The sequence below is a fragment of the Callithrix jacchus genome, chromosome 20 (genome assembly GCF_049354715.1).
Source record: "Callithrix jacchus isolate 240 chromosome 20, calJac240_pri, whole genome shotgun sequence".
In the NCBI taxonomy this organism is placed as follows: Eukaryota; Metazoa; Chordata; class Mammalia; order Primates; family Cebidae; genus Callithrix; species Callithrix jacchus.
Window position 1 is genome coordinate 47608777 of NC_133521.1, and position 17661 is coordinate 47626437.

Here is a 17661-nt window from a genome sequence, read left to right on the forward strand (position 1 = left end):
GTCGCGCATGCGCGAGGCCTCCCAGCGGGCCCGGGGCCGTAGGCCCGATCTCCCACTGCGCATGCGTGTGCTCGGGACGCGCGAGGCCTGGGACTGGTGATGTTGTGCCGGCTGCTGGCGGCGGCCGGGCCACTATCCTTGCTGTGGCAATGCGGTGGCCTAGGTCGCGGCAGGACGGCCAGGACCAGCGTGAGAGCCCTGGGCACGGCCCGCCAGGTGAGCAGGCAGGCGCTGTCCTCGGGTTCCCGGCGGCTGGGCTGCGCTGGACGCCCCGTGACGCCATCGGCCTGCGCCGGCCGCGTGGGAGCCTGGGAGCGCTGACTTGGTCCCCACAGTGAGGCCAGCTGCCCCTGGGCCCAGCTTCCCGCCGCCCACATCCTGCTGGGCGCCCCATCACTCTCCAAGCTCCTGCTCTTCTCCCCGCTACCTCTCCCACCCACTTGTTGCGGAATTCCCGCTGTTTCCCGGATGCCCGCTACCCTCGGACAATGGAACCGGGACCCCAGCCTCCTTGCTCGGCTCTGCAAAGAGCTGGGCTTTGAGCGATTTGCACTTGCGTCTTGCCCCCTCGCGAACCAGCTTTGTGGCTCCGCGTGCCCGCCCGTTTCCTCCTGGGCTCGGCGGCATTCGGCTTTCTCCACCTCGCAGTTACTCGACGAACCAGATGTGATAAGAGACGCGAAAGGGTTTTGCAAAGTTGTTGTTTGTTCCGCGGCCTCTGCCTCCCAGAGTCCTGGGATTGCAGGCGTGAGCCACGGTGCCTGGCCTAGCAGTTTGCTCTTCAGTTCAAAACCCTGCCGGGCGCGGTGGCTCACGCCTGTAACCCCAGCGCTTTGAGAGGCCGAGGCGGGCGGATCACAAGGTCGGGAGTTTGAGACCAGCCTGGCCGGTATGGTGAACCCCCGGCTCTACTAGAAATGCAAAAATTAGTCGGGCGTGGTAGCGGGCGCTTGTAGTCCCGGCTGCTGGGGAGGCTGAGGCAGGAGAGTCGCTTGAACCCAGGAGGCGGAGGTTGCAGTGAGCCGAGATCACGCCACTGCATTCCAGTCTGGGTGACAGTGAGACTCCGCCTCCCAAAACAAAACACCCAACAGGTCTCTTCATGGAAGCTTACGTTGTGGAGGTTTCCATGCGGTCATCTTTAATTCAGCGAGCTGCCTACACTGTCCTTGCTCTTGTAGAGGTTACATGCTGTGCCAGAAGGAACCGGACAGTAAGCAAGTGCCAGGCATGTTGGGCAAAGGAAGCAGAATAAAGGAAGTAGAAAATGAAGAAAGGGAATGGAGGAGGGAAACTCGCTGTTACTTGTTGTTTTAGGTGGGGCGGTCAGGCCCCTGCAGGAAGTGAGGGATTGAGATGAGCTTGCTGGGAACGTGAAATAGAAGGTGCCCTTCCCTAGGGTAGCTGCAGCCTTGTGCTCTGTGTGAGCAGCAGGAAGAGGCTAGTGATAGGCAGTGAGGCCAGGAAAGGCAGGGCCTCATAGGGCTGATGAGGTTGCACCTGTGTGCTGTGTGTGTGAGACTGTGGGACCCAGGTAAGTTGGGTCAACTGATTCGTGGTCTGACTGGGAAGAGGACAGCAGCACTTTGCCATGTTTAAGGGAGTTTGTGTTTTGCCCACTTTCACATCTTGGCTTTGCACACACAAAAACTAATTTGCCAAGATTTTCTACTGTGCGCTGTGAACTGACTTGCAGAAAACTCCAAGAAGGAATGGTCGACACCTGTCTCGGTGTTTACATTTACCATGAGAACGAGGTCTGATTTAACCAGGCTGAATCACAAAAGGGCTAAATCGTGAACTAAAGCAAAGGAATTGGATGTTTTATCAAGTTTTGGAACCCTAAAGAGTCATACTTGGTACCTTCAGGGCTGTAGGCTACCTGGTGTGTACCAGCCACCAGCACCAGTGCCACACTGTCTTTGGGGTGGTCCTGGAAGATTGGGGAACCAGGGTTCTCGCTGCACACCTTCAGCTGCCGGCTATCTTAAGGCACTCACATTACCTCTCCATTTCTACTTTCTCAGATGGGCAATAGGGATCAAGTGAGGTGAGTAAGAAGCACGTGGCAGCCTACGGTGTGCAGTGCGACTACCTTCTGTTCTTCCTGTAGGTTCCCTGTGGACCCACACCGTGGGCTCCAAACCCCCATCCCAGCAGCATGCATTCCCGGCATCCTTTGAGTTTACTCACTCTGTCAGGTACTGTGTGCCGTTGGTGCTGGGATGGCTCGCTGCAGTGGGTAGGTTTCATTCACCACACAGAAGTCTTTGTTAGCTCTCAGCCTTTACTGTTTAGCATTCTCCTGAGCTGCTTTTTTTCCCCCCTGATTTTAATATCTTTTTCATAGCATGTCTTTTCAGTCTACTGTGGTCTTTTATAGGGATATTTGAATAATGTAGTTAGTTAAAAAGTTACTAGTTGGGGAATGAGTTTACTTTGGAATAATATCCTACAGAGTCTGCCTAACTCTGAATGTTGACGCAGCTGGAAGAACATAGGTGTTGTCAACTACAGGTCTTCTTTCTTTATAATAAAACATTGGGGGCTAACGCCTGTAATCCCAACACTTTGGGAGGCTGAGGCGGGTGGATCATCTGAGGTCAGGAGTTCGAGACCAGCCTGACCAATGTGGTGAAACCCCGTCTCTTCTAAAAATACAAAAATGAGCCGGTGTGGTGGTGCACACCTGTAATCCCAGCTGCTTGGGAGGCTGGGTCAGGGAGAATCACTTGAACCCAGGAGGCGGAGGTTGTAGTGAGCCAAGGTTGCACCACTGCACTCCAGCCTCAGTGACAGAGCGAGATTCTGTCTCAAAAATAAATAAATAAATAAATAAAATATTGGGGACACATAAATTCTTTGGTTGCTTTGGGATTTTGTTGGGTACAGTTGGTACTGGGTTGTTGAGTGCTTAGATTTTTTTTTTTTTTTTTTTTGAGACGGAGTTTCGCTCTTGTTACCCAGGCTGGAGTGCAATGGCGCGATCTCGGCTCACTGCAACCTCCGCCTCCTGGGTTCAGGCAATTCTCCTACCTCAGCCTCCTGAGTAGCTGGGATTACAGGCACGCGCCACCATGCCCAGCTAATTTTTTGTATTTTTAGTAGAGACGGGGTTTCACCATGTTGACCAGGATGGTCTTGATCTGTTGACCTCATGATCCACCCATCTCGGCCTCCCAAAGTGCTGGGATTACAGGCTTGAGTCACCATGCCCGGCCTGATTTTGTTTTTTAATACGTTTACTTTTATTGCAGTGTTTTTGTTGTAATGGCTTTTTTTTTTTTACTTTTTGAGAGGGAGTTTCGCTCTGACGCCCATTTTGAAGTGCAGTGGTGCAATCTCAGCTCACTGCAACCTTCACCTCCTGGTTTCAAGGGATTCTCCTGCCTCAGCCTCCTGAGTGATTGGGATTGCAGGTGCCTGCCTCCACGTCTGGCTGATTTTTGTATTTTTACTAGAGACAGGGGTTTCACCATGTTGGCCAGGCTGCTCTTGAACTCCTGACCTCAAGTGATCTGCCTGCCTCGGCCTCCCAAAGTGCTGGGATTACAGTGCCTGGCTGACCTTTTCCTCCTTGAAGACTGAAGAAAATAAAGGATGCCTGGATAAATTGTTTTCTTGGCTTGACAAAAATATTTACCTCTTCTTGGATGCTGTATTACCTGCCTGTAATCTGTGCTGTGAATAGCCTCTGCACTCCAGTGAGACCCCATTTAAAGAACAAAAAAGAAAAGGCCAATTACGGTGACTCACGCCTGCCATCCCAGCACTTTGGGAGGCTGAGGCGGGTGGATTACCTGAGGTCAGGAGTTTGAGATCAGCCTGGGCAACATGGGTAAATATTTTATATTTAGTCTCTACTAAAATATAAAAATTAGCTGGGCATCATGGTGGTTGTCTTGTAGTCCCAGCTACTTGGGAGGCTGAGGCAGGAGAATCGTCTGAACCTGGGAGGCAGAGGTTGCAGTGAGCCGAGATTGCACCACTGCACTCCAGCCTGGGTGACAGCAAAACTCCATCTCAAAAACAAAAAAGAAATTAACTTCTTGGTTGACCAGAGATGAGTCATAGTATATTTGTGTATTTAAATTTTACACAAATTTATGTTTTAGTTGTGTAGTCACGTTTTTGAAGCTGCACTATTTTAAGTTACTAAAATTGCCTCAGTTTCTAAGACATGTTTTTTTGTTTTGTTTTTTGGGGCGCTTTTTACTTGCTGTTGGAGGCTACAGTTATAAAAATTTGCAGTGCATTTCTGCAGTGAATTGTTCCTTTTAGTCTGTGGAACTGTATTTCTAATGGGATATTTAAAGCAGTGATCTCACACCTCAGCCTGCGTCCTGCTCCTCCCAGTGGTAGTGCTCAGTGAGAATGTGCAGCAGTCATCTCACACCTCAGCCTGCATCCTGCTCCTTCCAGCGGTAGTGGTCAGTGAGAATGCGCAGCAGTCATCTCACACCTCAGCCTGCATCCTGCTCCTCCCAGCGGTAGTGGTCAGTGAGAATGCGCAGCAGTCACCTCACACCTCAGCCTGCATCCTGCTCCTCCCAGCGGTAGTGGTCAGTGAGAATGTGCAGCAGTGATCTCACACCTCAGCCTGCGTCCTGCTCCTTCCAGCGGGAGTGGTCAGTGAGAATGCGCAGCAGTGATCTCACACCTCAGCCTGCGTCCTGCTCCTTCCAGCGGTAGTGGTCAGTGAGAATGCGCAGCAGTCATCTCACACCTCAGCCTGCATCCTGCTCCTCCCAGCGGTAGTGGTCAGTGAGAATGTGCAGCTTTGTATTGCAGAAGAAGCTGATAAGCTACTCTGGTCTCTTGTTTCAGTGCCTCCAGAGGGTCCACTTTCAGAAGCCGACTCTGCAGGCCAGACTGACGTTATTTTCCCGGTGGCTCTGTTTGAAACCCAAAGGTACTTTTCTTCATCCACTATCATTAGCAGCATGAGGTTTACAGGAACTTCCACAGTGAGTGACCGGGGGCAAGAAGCAAAACAACTCAGGGTAGCCCCGACTCCACCCCGCCCCCTGCTACCCCTTTCTGGCTTCCGTATTGAGCCGTGCAACATCCACCACCTTCTCCATGTCTTTATGTTGTTGATCTCTCAATAAAGCTGGTGAGAGAAAAACTTTACAAAGGAAGGTGCTAGATGAGTCTTTTGGAAGGCGTGAGAGCCAACCTTGGTTTCTGTGTGTCTGATTCTGAGGACCAGCTAAGCCTTGTGTTTGGAAAGCAAACAGAAACGATGACAGACCGTCGTTACCTTAGAACACACTTGCCTGCTTGCAGTCCTTCTGTAGGCCGTGGGCCTGTGCTTTGTGTCCAGGGACAGTGTCCTCCGAAGTCCCTGGAGACCCTATGTCCCCACAGAGTAGAAGGCGTTCCCCACACTTGCCTCAATGTGAGGACCTGGGGGCACATGCTGATTGTATGAAGCAAGAAGATGAGACCAGGGAAAACTGGCCTCTCACTTTCTCCATATCGACTTGACAGTATGGTTGCTTTTCTTAGTGTGATTCTTTCTTCTAAAATATTAGAACTGGGTCGGGCACAGTGGCTCACGCCTGTAATCCTAGCACTTTGGGAGGCCAAGGAGGGCAGATCACCTGAGGTCAGGAGTTCGAGATCAACCTGGGCAACATGGTAAAACCCTGTCTCTACTAAAAGTACAAAAATTAGCTGGGCATAGTGGCAGGTGCCTGTAATCCCAGCTACTCGGGAGGCCGAGGCAGGAGAGTTCCTTGAACCCAGAAGGCGGAGGTTGCAGTGAGCCGAGATTGTGCCACTGCGCTCCAGCCTGGGCGACAAACTGAGACTCCATCTCAAAAAAGAATTAAAATACTAGAACCTCATCCTTTTGTCCCTAAGGGTTTGAGAAATACTTTAAGAGGAGTGGAAGAAACACAAACTCAGAAAAATCAACAGCTCCAAAAAAAGTTAAAAGGGCCGGTTTGAAAAATCAGACTGAAGTTTTACATTGGAGTACTTTTAAAGCATTTCCTGCGTGGGCTGAACTTGGGAACCGATGAGCGGTGGCCTGTGAGTGTGTGATGTTGGCGCCGTCTTCCCTCTGCTTGCTCCTGGGTGTGAGCAGTGGCCTGTGAGTGTGTGATGTTGGCGCCGTCTTCCCTCTGCTTGCTCCTGGGTGTGAGCAGTGGCCTGTGAGTGTGTGATGTTGGCGCTGTCTTCTCTCTGCTTGCTCCTGGGTGTGCACGGTGGCCTGTGAGTGTGATGTTGGTGCTGTCTTCTCTCTGCTTGCTCCTGGGTGTGAGCGGTGGGCCTGTGAGTGTGATGTTGGTGCTGTCTTCTCTCTGCTTGCTCCTGGGTGTGTGTGGTGGCCTGTGAGTGTGTGATGTTGGCGCTGTCTTCTCTCTGCTTGCTCCTGGGTGTGAGCGGTGGCCTGTGAGTGTGTGATGTTGGTGCTGTCTTCTCTCTGCTTGCTCCTGGGTGTGCACGGTGGCCTGTGAGTGTGTGATGTTGGTGCTGTCTTCTCTCTGCTTGCTCCTGGGTGTGAGCGGTGGCCTGTGAGTGTGTGATGTTGGTGCTGTCTTCTCTCTGCTTGCTCCTGGGTGTGCACGGTGGGCCTGTGAGTGTGTGATGTTGGTGCTGTCTTCTCTCTGCTTGCTCCTGGGTGTGCACGGTGGCCTGTGAGTGTGATGTTGGTGCTGTCTTCTCTCTGCTTGCTCCTGGGTGTGAGCGGTGGCCTGTGAGTGTGTGATGTTGGTGCTGTCTTCTCTCTGCTTGCTCCTGGGTGTGAGCGGTGGCCTGTGAGTGTGTGATGTTGGCGCTGTCTTCTCTCTGCTTGCTCCTGGGTGTGCACGGTGGCCTGTGAGTGTGATGTTGGTGCTGTCTTCTCTCTGCTTGCTCCTGGGTGTGCACGGTGGCCTGTGAGTGTGATGTTGGTGCTGTCTTCTCTCTGCTTGCTCCTGGGTGTGTGTGGTGGGCCTGTGAGTGTGTGATGTTGGTGCTGTCTTCTCTCTGCTTGCTCCTGGGTGTGAGCGGTGGCCTGTGAGTGTGTGATGTTGGTGCTGTCTTCTCTCTGCTTGCTCCTGGGTGTGAGCGGTGGCCTGTGAGTGTGTGATGTTGGTGCTGTCTTCCCTCTGCTTGCTCCTGGGTGTGTGTGGTGGCCTGTGAGTGTGTGATGTTGGTGCTGTCTTCCCTCTGCTTGCTCCTGGGTGTGTGTGGTGGGCCTGTGAGTGTGTGATGTTGGCGCTGTCTTCTCTCTGCTTGCTCCTGGGTGTGTGTGGTGGGCCTGTGAGTGTGTGATGTTGGCGCTGTCTTCCCTCTGCTTGCTCCTGGGTGTGAGTGGTGGCCTGTGAGTGTGTGATGTTGGTGCTGTCTTCCCTCTGCTTGCTCCTGGGTGTGAGTGGTGGCCTGTGAGTGTGTGATGTTGGTGCTGTCTTCTCTCTGCTTGCTCCTGGGTGTGCACAGTGGCCTGTGAGTGTGATGTTGGCGCTGTCTTCTCTCTGCTTGCTCCTGGGTGTGCACAGTGGCCTGTGAGTGTGATGTTGGCGCTGTCTTCTCTCTGCTTGCTCCTGGCTATTACCCATCCTTCTCAAGCTACCTCGTTTTTTGTTTTCATCTCTTAGCACCTTTTTAACTGGTTTAGATTCTAAGCCTTGACATTTAATAATTTTATCACCGTGTGGGTTTTGGGATTGGCGAAGTTGGTATTTTGTGTTTCCCGTGTGAAATCTTTCCTGCTTGGGTACCTATGAGCATGGAGAGGGCAAGCAGGTAAAAGCATATTGGGAGGTGTGGTGACTTGCCCTGCTATGAAAGGAATGTTTCTTTGAAGACTCCTGTTTGTCCTTAAATTTGTGCAAAGTTTTACTCCATCTTGCAATATGTTTGCTATTCCTGGGGTCACTTCTCTGGCCTTTCATAGTGTTATTTTGGGGTCATTGGAGTGGCACTGTGTTTGAAGGGGACAGTGTCATGGCTTATTTGTCCTGAAACTTGTGTGAACGTTACAGGAAGAGGCCAGGAGTTCTGTGGGTCACACGTGTATGTAGGAGGCCAGATTTTTCACAGGAGTGGCAGACTCTGCTTAGAACAGGTGGCGTGTGTTCCCTGGTTCTCTTGAGAAGGGGGAGCACCCATACCAGTCTGCCTTATCATTTTCTTCTTTTCTTTCTTTACCCTAGTTACAGGCGATTTTGGGACTGTCACCTCAAAAAAGTTTGCTGCTAAAGCTCAATATGAAGCCTGCGAGGTGAAATTTTAGGGGTTTTAGATGTATCTGAAGCTACTTCTCAGCAGTATTTCCCTAGCCTCATCTTTTTCCTGTTCTCTAAGGCACTGGTGTTACTACAGTTGTGTGATAGAAAGCGTTTTTCTGTTTTCTGAATCCTCTTTCTCCGGAAAATTACATGTAATTGCTTTTTGAAGTCAGAGTTTGTTTTCTCTCAGAAACTGGTAAGCTGAAGAACGCTGGGCCTGGAGGTGATGGAGGCAGGAGAGGAGGCACGCGCGGTGGCTTTGCCTGGTGGAGGCGGATGCAGAAGGGTTGTGTGCATCTTAGTCTGCTCCTGCTGCTGTAATGGAATACCTCAGACTGGGTAATTTATAAACAGGGTAAATTTACTACTCACAGTTGTGGAAGCCGGAGGTCCAAGATCATAGCCTGTACAACATGGTGAAACCCCGTCTCTACAAAAAATATAAAAGTCAGACCAGGCGCGGTGGCTCACACCTGTAATCCCAGCTACTTGGGAGACTGAGGCAGGGGAATTGCTTGAACCTGGGAGGCGGAGGTTGGAGTGAGCCGAGGTTGTACGACTGTACTCCAGCCTGGCAACAGAGCAAGACTCCATCTCAAAAAAAAAAAAAAAAAAAAAAAAAATAGAAAAATTAGCTGGCCGTCATGGTGCATGCCTGTAGTCCCAGCTATTCAGGAGGCTCAGGCAGGAGGATCGCATCAACCTGGGAGTGGAGGCTGCAGTGAGCCACGATCACGCCACTGCACTGCAACCTGGTTGACGGACTGTGAGGGCACTAATACCACTTGTGATGCAGAGCCCTTGGGACCTGATGCCTCCCGGGGGCCCCGCCTCCTAATATCTTCACCTTAGGGGTTGAGTTCCAACAGTGAAATTTTGGGAGAACACGTAAATTCAAATCCATTATCAATCTTTCTGCTTGTTTAAGGGTGAACTGTTGAATTAGTTGATAAGTTTCAAAGAGATTAACTTCTAAAAGTATACTGAGGCCGGGTGCAGTGGCTCATGCCAATAATCCTAGCACTTTGGGAGGCCGAAGTGAGCTTAGGAGTTCAAGACTAGCCTGGGCAACATAGTGAGACCTCGTCTCTACAAAATAAAAAATAAAAAAATTAGGTAGGCACAGTGGTGTGCACCTCTGGTCCCAGCTACTCAGGAGACTGAGGCAGGATTGCCTGAGCCTGGGAGGTTGAGGTTGCAGTGAACCATGATCATGCCACTGCACTCCAGCCTGGGTGACCCTGTCTCAAAAAAATAAATAAATAAAATGAATTTTAAAAAATGTGCTGAGATGTCTATCTGGATTTTATTATTGTGATTTTGAGATAGGGTCTCATTCTGTCATCCAGGCTGGAGTGCATTGATGTGATCACTGTTCACTGTAGCCTTGACCTCCCTGGCTCAGGTGATTCTCTCACCTCTACCTCAGAAGCAGCTGAGACCACAGGCTTGCACCACCACTCCTGGCTAATTTTTTTTTTCTGTAGATACGGGGTCTCCCTGTGTTGCCCAGGCTGGTCTTGAACTCTTGGGCTCAAGCAATCCTCTCACCTCGGCCTCCTTAAGTTCTGGGACTACAGACGTGAGCCACCATGTCTGTCCTCTATCTGGATTTTAAAAGACTCGGGAGCAGCAGTGGCTCAAACATAGCGCTCTCTGTGGACTTTCTGCTTCTCCTGGGGCATCTAGGGAACTGCAGCTGTGGGTGTGTTTTATACACCACGTGGACATTCTTTCCTCATGAGAGGGACTGAGGCTACGTTGTGTAGGGTGAGGAGGGGAGGGTCTTCTCTAATAACATCTGAAAAAGGAAATAGCTGTTTTCATGAAGAAACTCCCTTCATTTGACTGGAAAACGTGTTTTCTTTTTTCCACAGGGAGCTTCCCCTGGGATGACAAGGATTTCCGCGGTCTGACCTTTTTGGGGGCCGGTGTTGCCAGGGGATTGTTCTACCTCTATTTTCGAGATCCTGGAAGAGAAATCACTTGGAAGCATTTTGTACAATCTTGGCCAGAGGTCTGGTGAGAGGAATTGACAGTTTATCTAGCGGGAAGGGGGCTGCTGTAGTGGTGCGCCCCTGTGTGTGTGGTCTGCGACGCCCTAAAGAAGCTGTGAGCTCTGATCCCTGTGTTGAAAATGTGTTGTGTGATGGATGTCCTGGACAGTCCCACCCTCAGGTCAGAGAAGAGACATAGTGTTATTTTCCCAGAGGTTACGAAGCTCATTTTCTTGCAAGGTGGAAGCTTCCTTAGCATCTTGGCCTTTTTATTTTTTTTTGGCTTCGGCTTCTGTGAATAAGTTCTGATGGTCCGTTTATCGTCGAGTGTCAATCTCATGTCTAATTCAGATCTTTTCTCTGCCCAGTGCACCCCTGTCCCCTGCAGGCTGGCTCTGGACAGCAGCTGGGTCTTTGTGTTGTGCACAGGGGCATGTGGCACCTGTCCGTCACCGGGCATGGGTCTGTCAGGGGGCTGGAGTCTGCCGAACCACCGCTCAGGCTTTAGCATCAAGTTACACAAGAGCAAGTGCCGTGTTTCTCAGTCACCTCAGAAAGATGCATGCTAAGTGATGTGCTGTTAAGATCTGAACTTCTTTCTATAGGAAAGTCTTGTTTTTCCACCAAGGTTTGTGGCCAGGGCCTTTTTTTTTTTGAGATAGGGTCTTGCTCTATTGCCCAGGCTAGAGTGCAGTGGCGTGAAGTCATCTCACTGCAGCCTCGACCTTCCAGTCTGAAGTCAGCCTCCCACCTCAGCCTTCTGAGTAGCTGGTACTGTAAAAAACGTAATTTCGTTTTTAGAGATAGGATCTCCTTATGTTGCCCAGGCTGGTCTCAAACTCCTGGGCTCAGATAATGCTCCTACTTTGGCCTCCTGAAGTGCTGTGATCGCGATTATGAACCACCACGAAAGGCCTTTTTGTCTGGCCTCAGGGCACGTGCCTGTCTTCAGAGATGTCCCTGACGACTCCTCACAGGAGGAGGGGAGGGCTGCTGCACCCCTCTCTGCTGTTGCTGTGCCACGCACAGCTCCTGCTGTGAGGAGGAGGGCTGAGGCAGATCCATTGGCCCAAGATGCTTGTTGGTGCCTGGGTTCTGGACAGATCCCAGAGCTCCTGTGATTCCTCTCCAGGTGTCTGACGTGCTGACCATGACGTGCTCGTGGTGTTACGGTCGAGGCACCTGTCATGAGCATGTTCATGTTCGTCGTATGACCCTGAGTAATCATTAATTTCCAAGAAAAGTGTGTTGTAGTGGTTTCAGATTCTGTGGAGAGCAGAAAGAGCAGCACTGTGGTCATTATACGTCAAGAAATGGCTGCATCCTCAAATTGTGTGTTTCCTGCACCCGGCTCTCAGGCTGTGTTTTCTGCTGGGTGGCTGAATGGAGGCCTTTGGGGCTGCATTTTCGTTCTTGTTGGCACCCTTTTCTTCTGGCACCTGCAGCTGGACAGAATGTTTCTGGGTCAGTTCTGTAAGACTTGGCTGTATTGATACTCTGAGACTTATACTCCTTTTAGAGTTGTTTTTTTTTGAGATGGAGTCTCACTCTGTTGCCCAGACTGGAGTACAGTGTACAATCTTGGCTCACTGCTACCTCCGCCTTGCAGGTTGAAGCAGTTCTCCCTGCCTATGCCTTCTGAGTAGCTGGGACTGCAGGCACATGCCACCATGTCTGGCTAATTTTTGCATTTTTAGTAGAGGTGGGGTTTCACCACATTGGCCGGTCTGGTCTCTAACTCCTAGCCTCAAGTGATTCACCCTCCTCAGCCTCCCTAAGTGCTGGGATTATAGGTCAGAGCCACTATGCCTGGCCTTTCTTATAGATTTTTAAGTTACTCTGGAGTCTTTGGTGTTCAGATGTACCAAACTGTAACTCCTCTTCTTCAATTACATGCACAGGCCAGGCTAGAAATGTCCAAAGTAATCAGAAAACAAAACTCGAATCTGCACAGCAGAGTGGATACAGCCGCTTGGCCGCTGCTGGAGCCAGGTCTGCGCTGTGGGACTGGTCTCAGGATGAGGCCCGTGGTTTGCTGTTGAGTGTCATACTCACTGCTTCAGTTGTGCTGATAATTTTTCTCTTCTTCCCAGGTGGACTGGCTAGAAGTCGTGAACAATCTGTGCGTGTTATTCCTGCCCCTGGGACCTCCTCTGAGGTGAGGGTGGGTTTAAGGCTTAGTATTTCAGACATAAGTTTATTTAATGTAAAAATGTAGTTTTCTGTTTCTTCAGTAAAATATCTCCTTAGTATCCATCAACTTCTCATTGTGATGTTTTTCTCATTGGCACATGTCAATAATAAAGTCTTCCAAGTAGGACAGTCCTCATGAGACTATAACTAGGATTCAGATTTGCCATGCAATGTATAAGAACAACTCATCAAGGACTAGGGGGAGAGAAGAGACAAAGAAAAAAGGGACAGCTGGGCGTGGTGGCTCAAACCTGTAATGCCAGCACTTTGGGAGGCTGAGGCAGGTGGATTACCTGAGGCCAGGAGTTCACGACTAGCCTGGCCAACATGGTGAAACCCGTCTCTACTAAAAATATAATAGTTAGCTGGTCATGGTGACCTGTGCCTGTACTTTCAGCTGCTCAGGAGGATGGGGCATGAGAATTGCTTGAACCCAGAAGGTGGAGGTTACAGTGAGCTGAGATCATCCCACTGCACTCCAGTCTGAGTGATAGAGTGAGACTCTGTCTCAAAATAAAAGAAAGAAAAGGAGACAAAGGCACACCTCAGCAGTTGTTGCACAGTTTACACTTTGATCTAGAATGTAAAGACTGTAACTTCATGGGGTCAGAACCAGAGGGTCCTCTGCTGTTAGTAGAGTTTCCTTTGGAACTAGCCTTGGCATAGGTCTCGTGCATGTTATGGAGATGAAGGCTACGAGAAGGGGCTGTGGGAGGCGCATGTGTGAGGGCAGGTTCAGCGTGGGGCACAGTGGTGTACCCTAAACTTGCTCTTGGTCTCTGCAGAAGTACGTGTGGTTTAACATCGGCAGTGTTGACACCTTTGAGTGGAACCTGGAGTCTGCCTAGTGGAAGCTGGGGATCGAGCCCCACAACCAGGCGGCGGTGGTCTACACCACTGAGAGCGATGGGTGAGGATGGTGGGAAAGAGCCTGTCTGAACACAGAGCAGAAATGCAGTGTTTAACCTGCTTTGGAATGCGTTTCTCAAGCATATATGGGCATCTGCTATTTTTTACAATGTCTGTAGTGAGAAATATGTATGTGCTTTATATATATGTGTTTTTAACTCTGTCTTTCATGAGAAGAGAATTGGAGCAGGGAAATACTTGGCGAGGCAGCCTTAAAAAAGAAAAGCAGACGTTGGGTGTCGTCGCTAGAGCACGAAATCCCTGACGTCCTGTAGGGAGCTTCCAGAATTGGGCCCTGCAGTGGGATCCCCGGGAGAGCCCTGTCAGGAAGCCCTACCGTCTTTTCTACCTGCCACTCCTGCAGAACTGTTGAATTAGTGTGCAGAGGTGGGGCTTGTGCTCCTGTGACTTCACCAGGCTCCCTGCTGGGTAGCCCTGCCCTGTCCTCCCAGGTGCTGGGGGTCCCTGCACACAACCCTGCAGCTCCGTATGGTGCCTGATGCTCGGTCACGCCAAGCTTCCCACGGCTCTTAGTTAACCTGGGTTTCCACTGCGTCATATGTTTTTAAAGTGATGACAGACACGAGAGCAAAGACCAGATGAAGTACTCCGTGCATCCCAGGACTCAGCACAGAAGTCAGTGTTGCTAAGCCTGGATCCTGTTGGCATGCTGACTCCCTGGGGATGTCGTTGCTCAGTCTTCTCCTGCCCTTCTGCCCTGAACTGGAAACTGAACCCCGAGTGCAAGGCCAAGCACCAGCTTTAGCCAGGACAGGGTAAAAATGGGAATTGTAGCAGTTCGGCTGGTTTCTTTGAGATGTACATTTAAGTGCAGAGTAGGGGTTGCAGTGGGGTGAGAGAAGGTGAGGCAGGTAGAATTCTGGTGACTGATTCTCAGACTCCAATGGCAAGGCCTGAAGTACACTGCGGTCTCCTGCTGGAGCTCTTGGAAGTCACCTGGGTGCTGTGTATGGCTGACTTTCGTTTTGTCTTTGCTTGTCCAGTTGCCAGGAATGCTTGGTTGCATGTAGGGCCCCAAGCCTCTGAAGAGCAAGAAAAAGGATAAATAAAACAGGAAGACATTTGGTGTCTTCCTGTTAAGGAACGAGCCTGGCTGGCGTGAGGAGGCCTTGCTGGGTCTGCTGGGGGTACCTCCTAAGGGAGGGAAAGCTCCCTCAGAGCTGCTTGGCCAGGTAGAGGGGGTGGACGGTGGAATTGGTCAGCCTCCCTACCCTTTCAAACCAGCCACAGGTTACATCAGGGAGACAAATGCCTTTGACCGCAGCCTTCAGAACTGGAGAGGCCTCGTGCTGGGTGGACTTTGACACATTTCAAAAAAAGACAGCCGGGTGCGGTGGCTCACGCCTGTAATCCCAGCACTTTGGGAGGCCGAGGCCAGTGGATCACGAGGTCAAGAGATCGAGACCATCCTGGTCAACATGGTGAAACCCCGTCTCTACTAAAAATACAAAAACTCAGCTGGGCACGGTGGCGCGTGCCTGTAATCCCAGCTACTCAGGAGGCTGAGGTGGGAGAATTGCCTGAACCCAGGAGGCGGAGGTTGTAGTGAGCCGAGATCACGTCATTGCACTCCAGTCTGGGTAACAAGAGCGAAACTCCGTCTAAAAAAAAAAAAAGACAGTTGCTATGATGGCTCACAGAGGTAATCCCAGTGCTTTGGGAGTCCGAGGAGGGAGGATTGCTTAAGGCTAGAAATTCAAGACCAGCCTGGACAACATAGTGAGACTGTGTCTTTAAAAACTTAAAAAATTACCTTGTGTGATGGGACGCATGCCTTTGGTTCTAGCTACTCAGGAGGTTGAGGAAGGAGAATCGCTTGAGCCTGGGAGTTCAAGGTTACTGAGAGTATGCCACTGCCCACCAGCCTAGGGGACAGTGAGACCCTATCTCAAAAAAAAAAAAAAAAGCAGGCTGGGCGTGGTGGCTCACGCCTGTAATCCCAGCACTTTGGGAGGCCAAGGTGGGCGGATCACTTGAGGTCAGGGGTTCAAGACCAGCCTGGTCAACATGGTGAAACCCTGTCTCTACTAAAAATATAAAAATCAGCTGGTCGTGGTGGCACGTGCCTGTAGTCCCAGCTACTCCAGAGGATGAGGTGGGAGAATTGCTTGAAGCAAGCCTCCATCTCAAAAATGAATAAATAGAATTGAACAAACACACACGCATGGACGCGTGCACACACACATGGACGCACACACGTATGGACGCGCACACACGGATGCACACACACGCATAGATATGCATGGACGCGTGCACACGCATAGATGCACACACATGCATGGATGCGCGCACACACAGATGCACGCACGCATGGACGCGCACACACATGCATAGATGCACACACACGCATGGACGCGCACACACATGCATGGACGCGCGCACACGGACGCACACGCATGGACACGCACACACGGACGCACACACGCATAGATGCACACGCATGGACGTGTACACACACGCATGGACGTATACACACACATGGATGCATGCGCACGGACGCACACACATGCATAGATGCACACACACATGGACACGTGCACACACACATGGACGCGCACACACGGACGCACACACGCATAGATGCACACGCATGGACACGTGCACACACGCATGGACCCATACACACACACATGGATGCGCACGCACACACACACACATGGAAAAAAACATGCTTCCTTTTGTGTAGCAAAACAAAGTCCTAGAGTGGTCTGTTCTGAAAGAGAGTTTTGCTTTGTCAGCCGGGCTGGAGTGCAGTTGTGTAATCATGGCTCACTGCAGCCTTCTCACCTCAGCCTCCTGAGTAGCTGGGATTACAGGCACACGCCACCACGCCCGGCTAACTTTTGTATTTTTAGTAGAGATGGTGTTTCACCCTGTTGGTTAGGCTTGCCTTGAACTCCTAACCTCAGGTGATCCACCTGCCTCTGCCTCCCAAAGTGCTGGGATTGCAGGTGTGAGTCACTGCGCCCGGCCATTGTATTTCTTGTACAGATGGGGTCTTGCCATGTTGTCCAGGCTGGTTTTGAATTTCTGGGCTCAAGAGATTCTCACACCACAGCCTCCCAAAGTGCTGGGATTACAGATGTGAGCCACCATGCCTGGCAGGAGGGTGCTATTTCTGATCTGAGCATGATGAGTAGTTCTCTTGGATTTTCTAGCTCTTTCTTGCGAAGCCTGGTGCCCACGCTTCTCCTGGTTGGAGTTCTCCTCTATGCTTCCAGGAGGGGCCCGATGGGAGCTGGCCCTAGTGGACGAGGACGGGGCCTCTTCAGCGTCGGTGAGACAACAGCCAGGGTCTTAAAGAGCAACATCGATGTGCGGTTCGCAGACGTAGCTGGTTGCGAAGAAGCCAGATTGGAAATTATGGAATTTGTGAATTTCCTGAAGAATCCCAAGCAGTATCAGGACTTAGGAGCAAAAATTCCAAAGATATTGGTTTGAGAAAACATAGTAATATCCTGAGCTTCAAGTAAAAGCCAGAGATGGCTGTGGGTCACAGTTGCTTCTCACTCATGTTTTATTACTTTATAGTAATGACATGAAGCAGCAGGTGCAGCTGCATGAACAGGCTTGGGACCAGATGTAGGGCCTTTTGGAAGGCCCACTACCCGGCCAGTGGCTAGTGTGTGCAGCCAGCCAGCCAGCGCGTTGCGGGTGCTGTGGGTCAGGGTGGTGGTTCTGGCTTCTGGACCCAAGGCGAGTTTATCTCTTGGTGCCATTTTGGGGTCATGACTCTTTGTGGGTCCTGACAGAAGCCATGGCGTTTTTTCCAAGAAATACTTGAATTCACAGAAACTTGATTCACAGACTCTTCAAGTCGTCTCTGGGCTTTGACCAGGCTGAGGACAGCCAGATCCTGGCGGTGGCCTTGTCCATCCCCCGCAAGCCCCTCTCCATGGGGTGGTATTCACTGGGACGTTTGTTCCAAACAACAGATAATCCTTACACCAAGCACTGTGAACCTAGGTGAAGCCAGGAGGTCACAGACTTGTGTTCTGCCTTGGTGAGCATGAGGCCGGGAAGCTGGTGTGTGTGACGGACTTGCAGAGCTGGGGCCTCCTGCTCCTGTGGAGCCCTACTGGCAGCTGCCACTTGCCTCTGCTCATAGTCAGGCGCCGCAGTGTGTGGTTCTCTTTGCCTTTCAGAATTTTTTTTTTTTTTTTTTTTTTTTTTTGAGACAGAGTCTTGTTCTGTTGCCCAGACTAGAGTGCAGTGGTGCGATCTTGGCTCACTGCAACCTCCACCTCCTGGGTTCAAGTGATTCTCCTGCCTTGGGCTCCTGAGTGGTTGGGATTACAGGTGCATGTCACCGTGCCTGG

General features: G+C 50.9%; 1 protein-coding gene across 6 annotated transcripts in view; it reads left to right on the forward strand.

The window, feature by feature from the left end:
* Window positions 1–65: 65 nt before the first annotated feature.
* Window positions 66–17661, forward strand: part of LOC100398556 (mitochondrial inner membrane m-AAA protease component AFG3L1-like) — a 35175-nt gene continuing 17579 nt past the window's right edge. The window contains exons 1-6 of one of the 6 annotated variants that reach the window (XM_078358090.1): window positions 66–216; window positions 4828–4912; window positions 8413–8561; window positions 10100–10239; window positions 12313–12377; window positions 13198–13322. In XM_078358090.1, coding sequence (XP_078214216.1) covers window positions 8543–8561; window positions 10100–10239; window positions 12313–12377; window positions 13198–13322 — 349 coding nt within the window. In that variant the 5' untranslated portion in view covers window positions 66–216; window positions 4828–4912; window positions 8413–8542. Of the gene's footprint in view, window positions 217–3664; window positions 3839–4365; window positions 4913–8412; window positions 8562–10099; window positions 10240–12312; window positions 12378–13197; window positions 13323–16500; window positions 16778–17661 lie in introns of those variants that run through there. The other 5 variants (XM_078358092.1, XM_078358089.1, XM_078358091.1 and 2 more) reach the window with 5 other exon arrangements.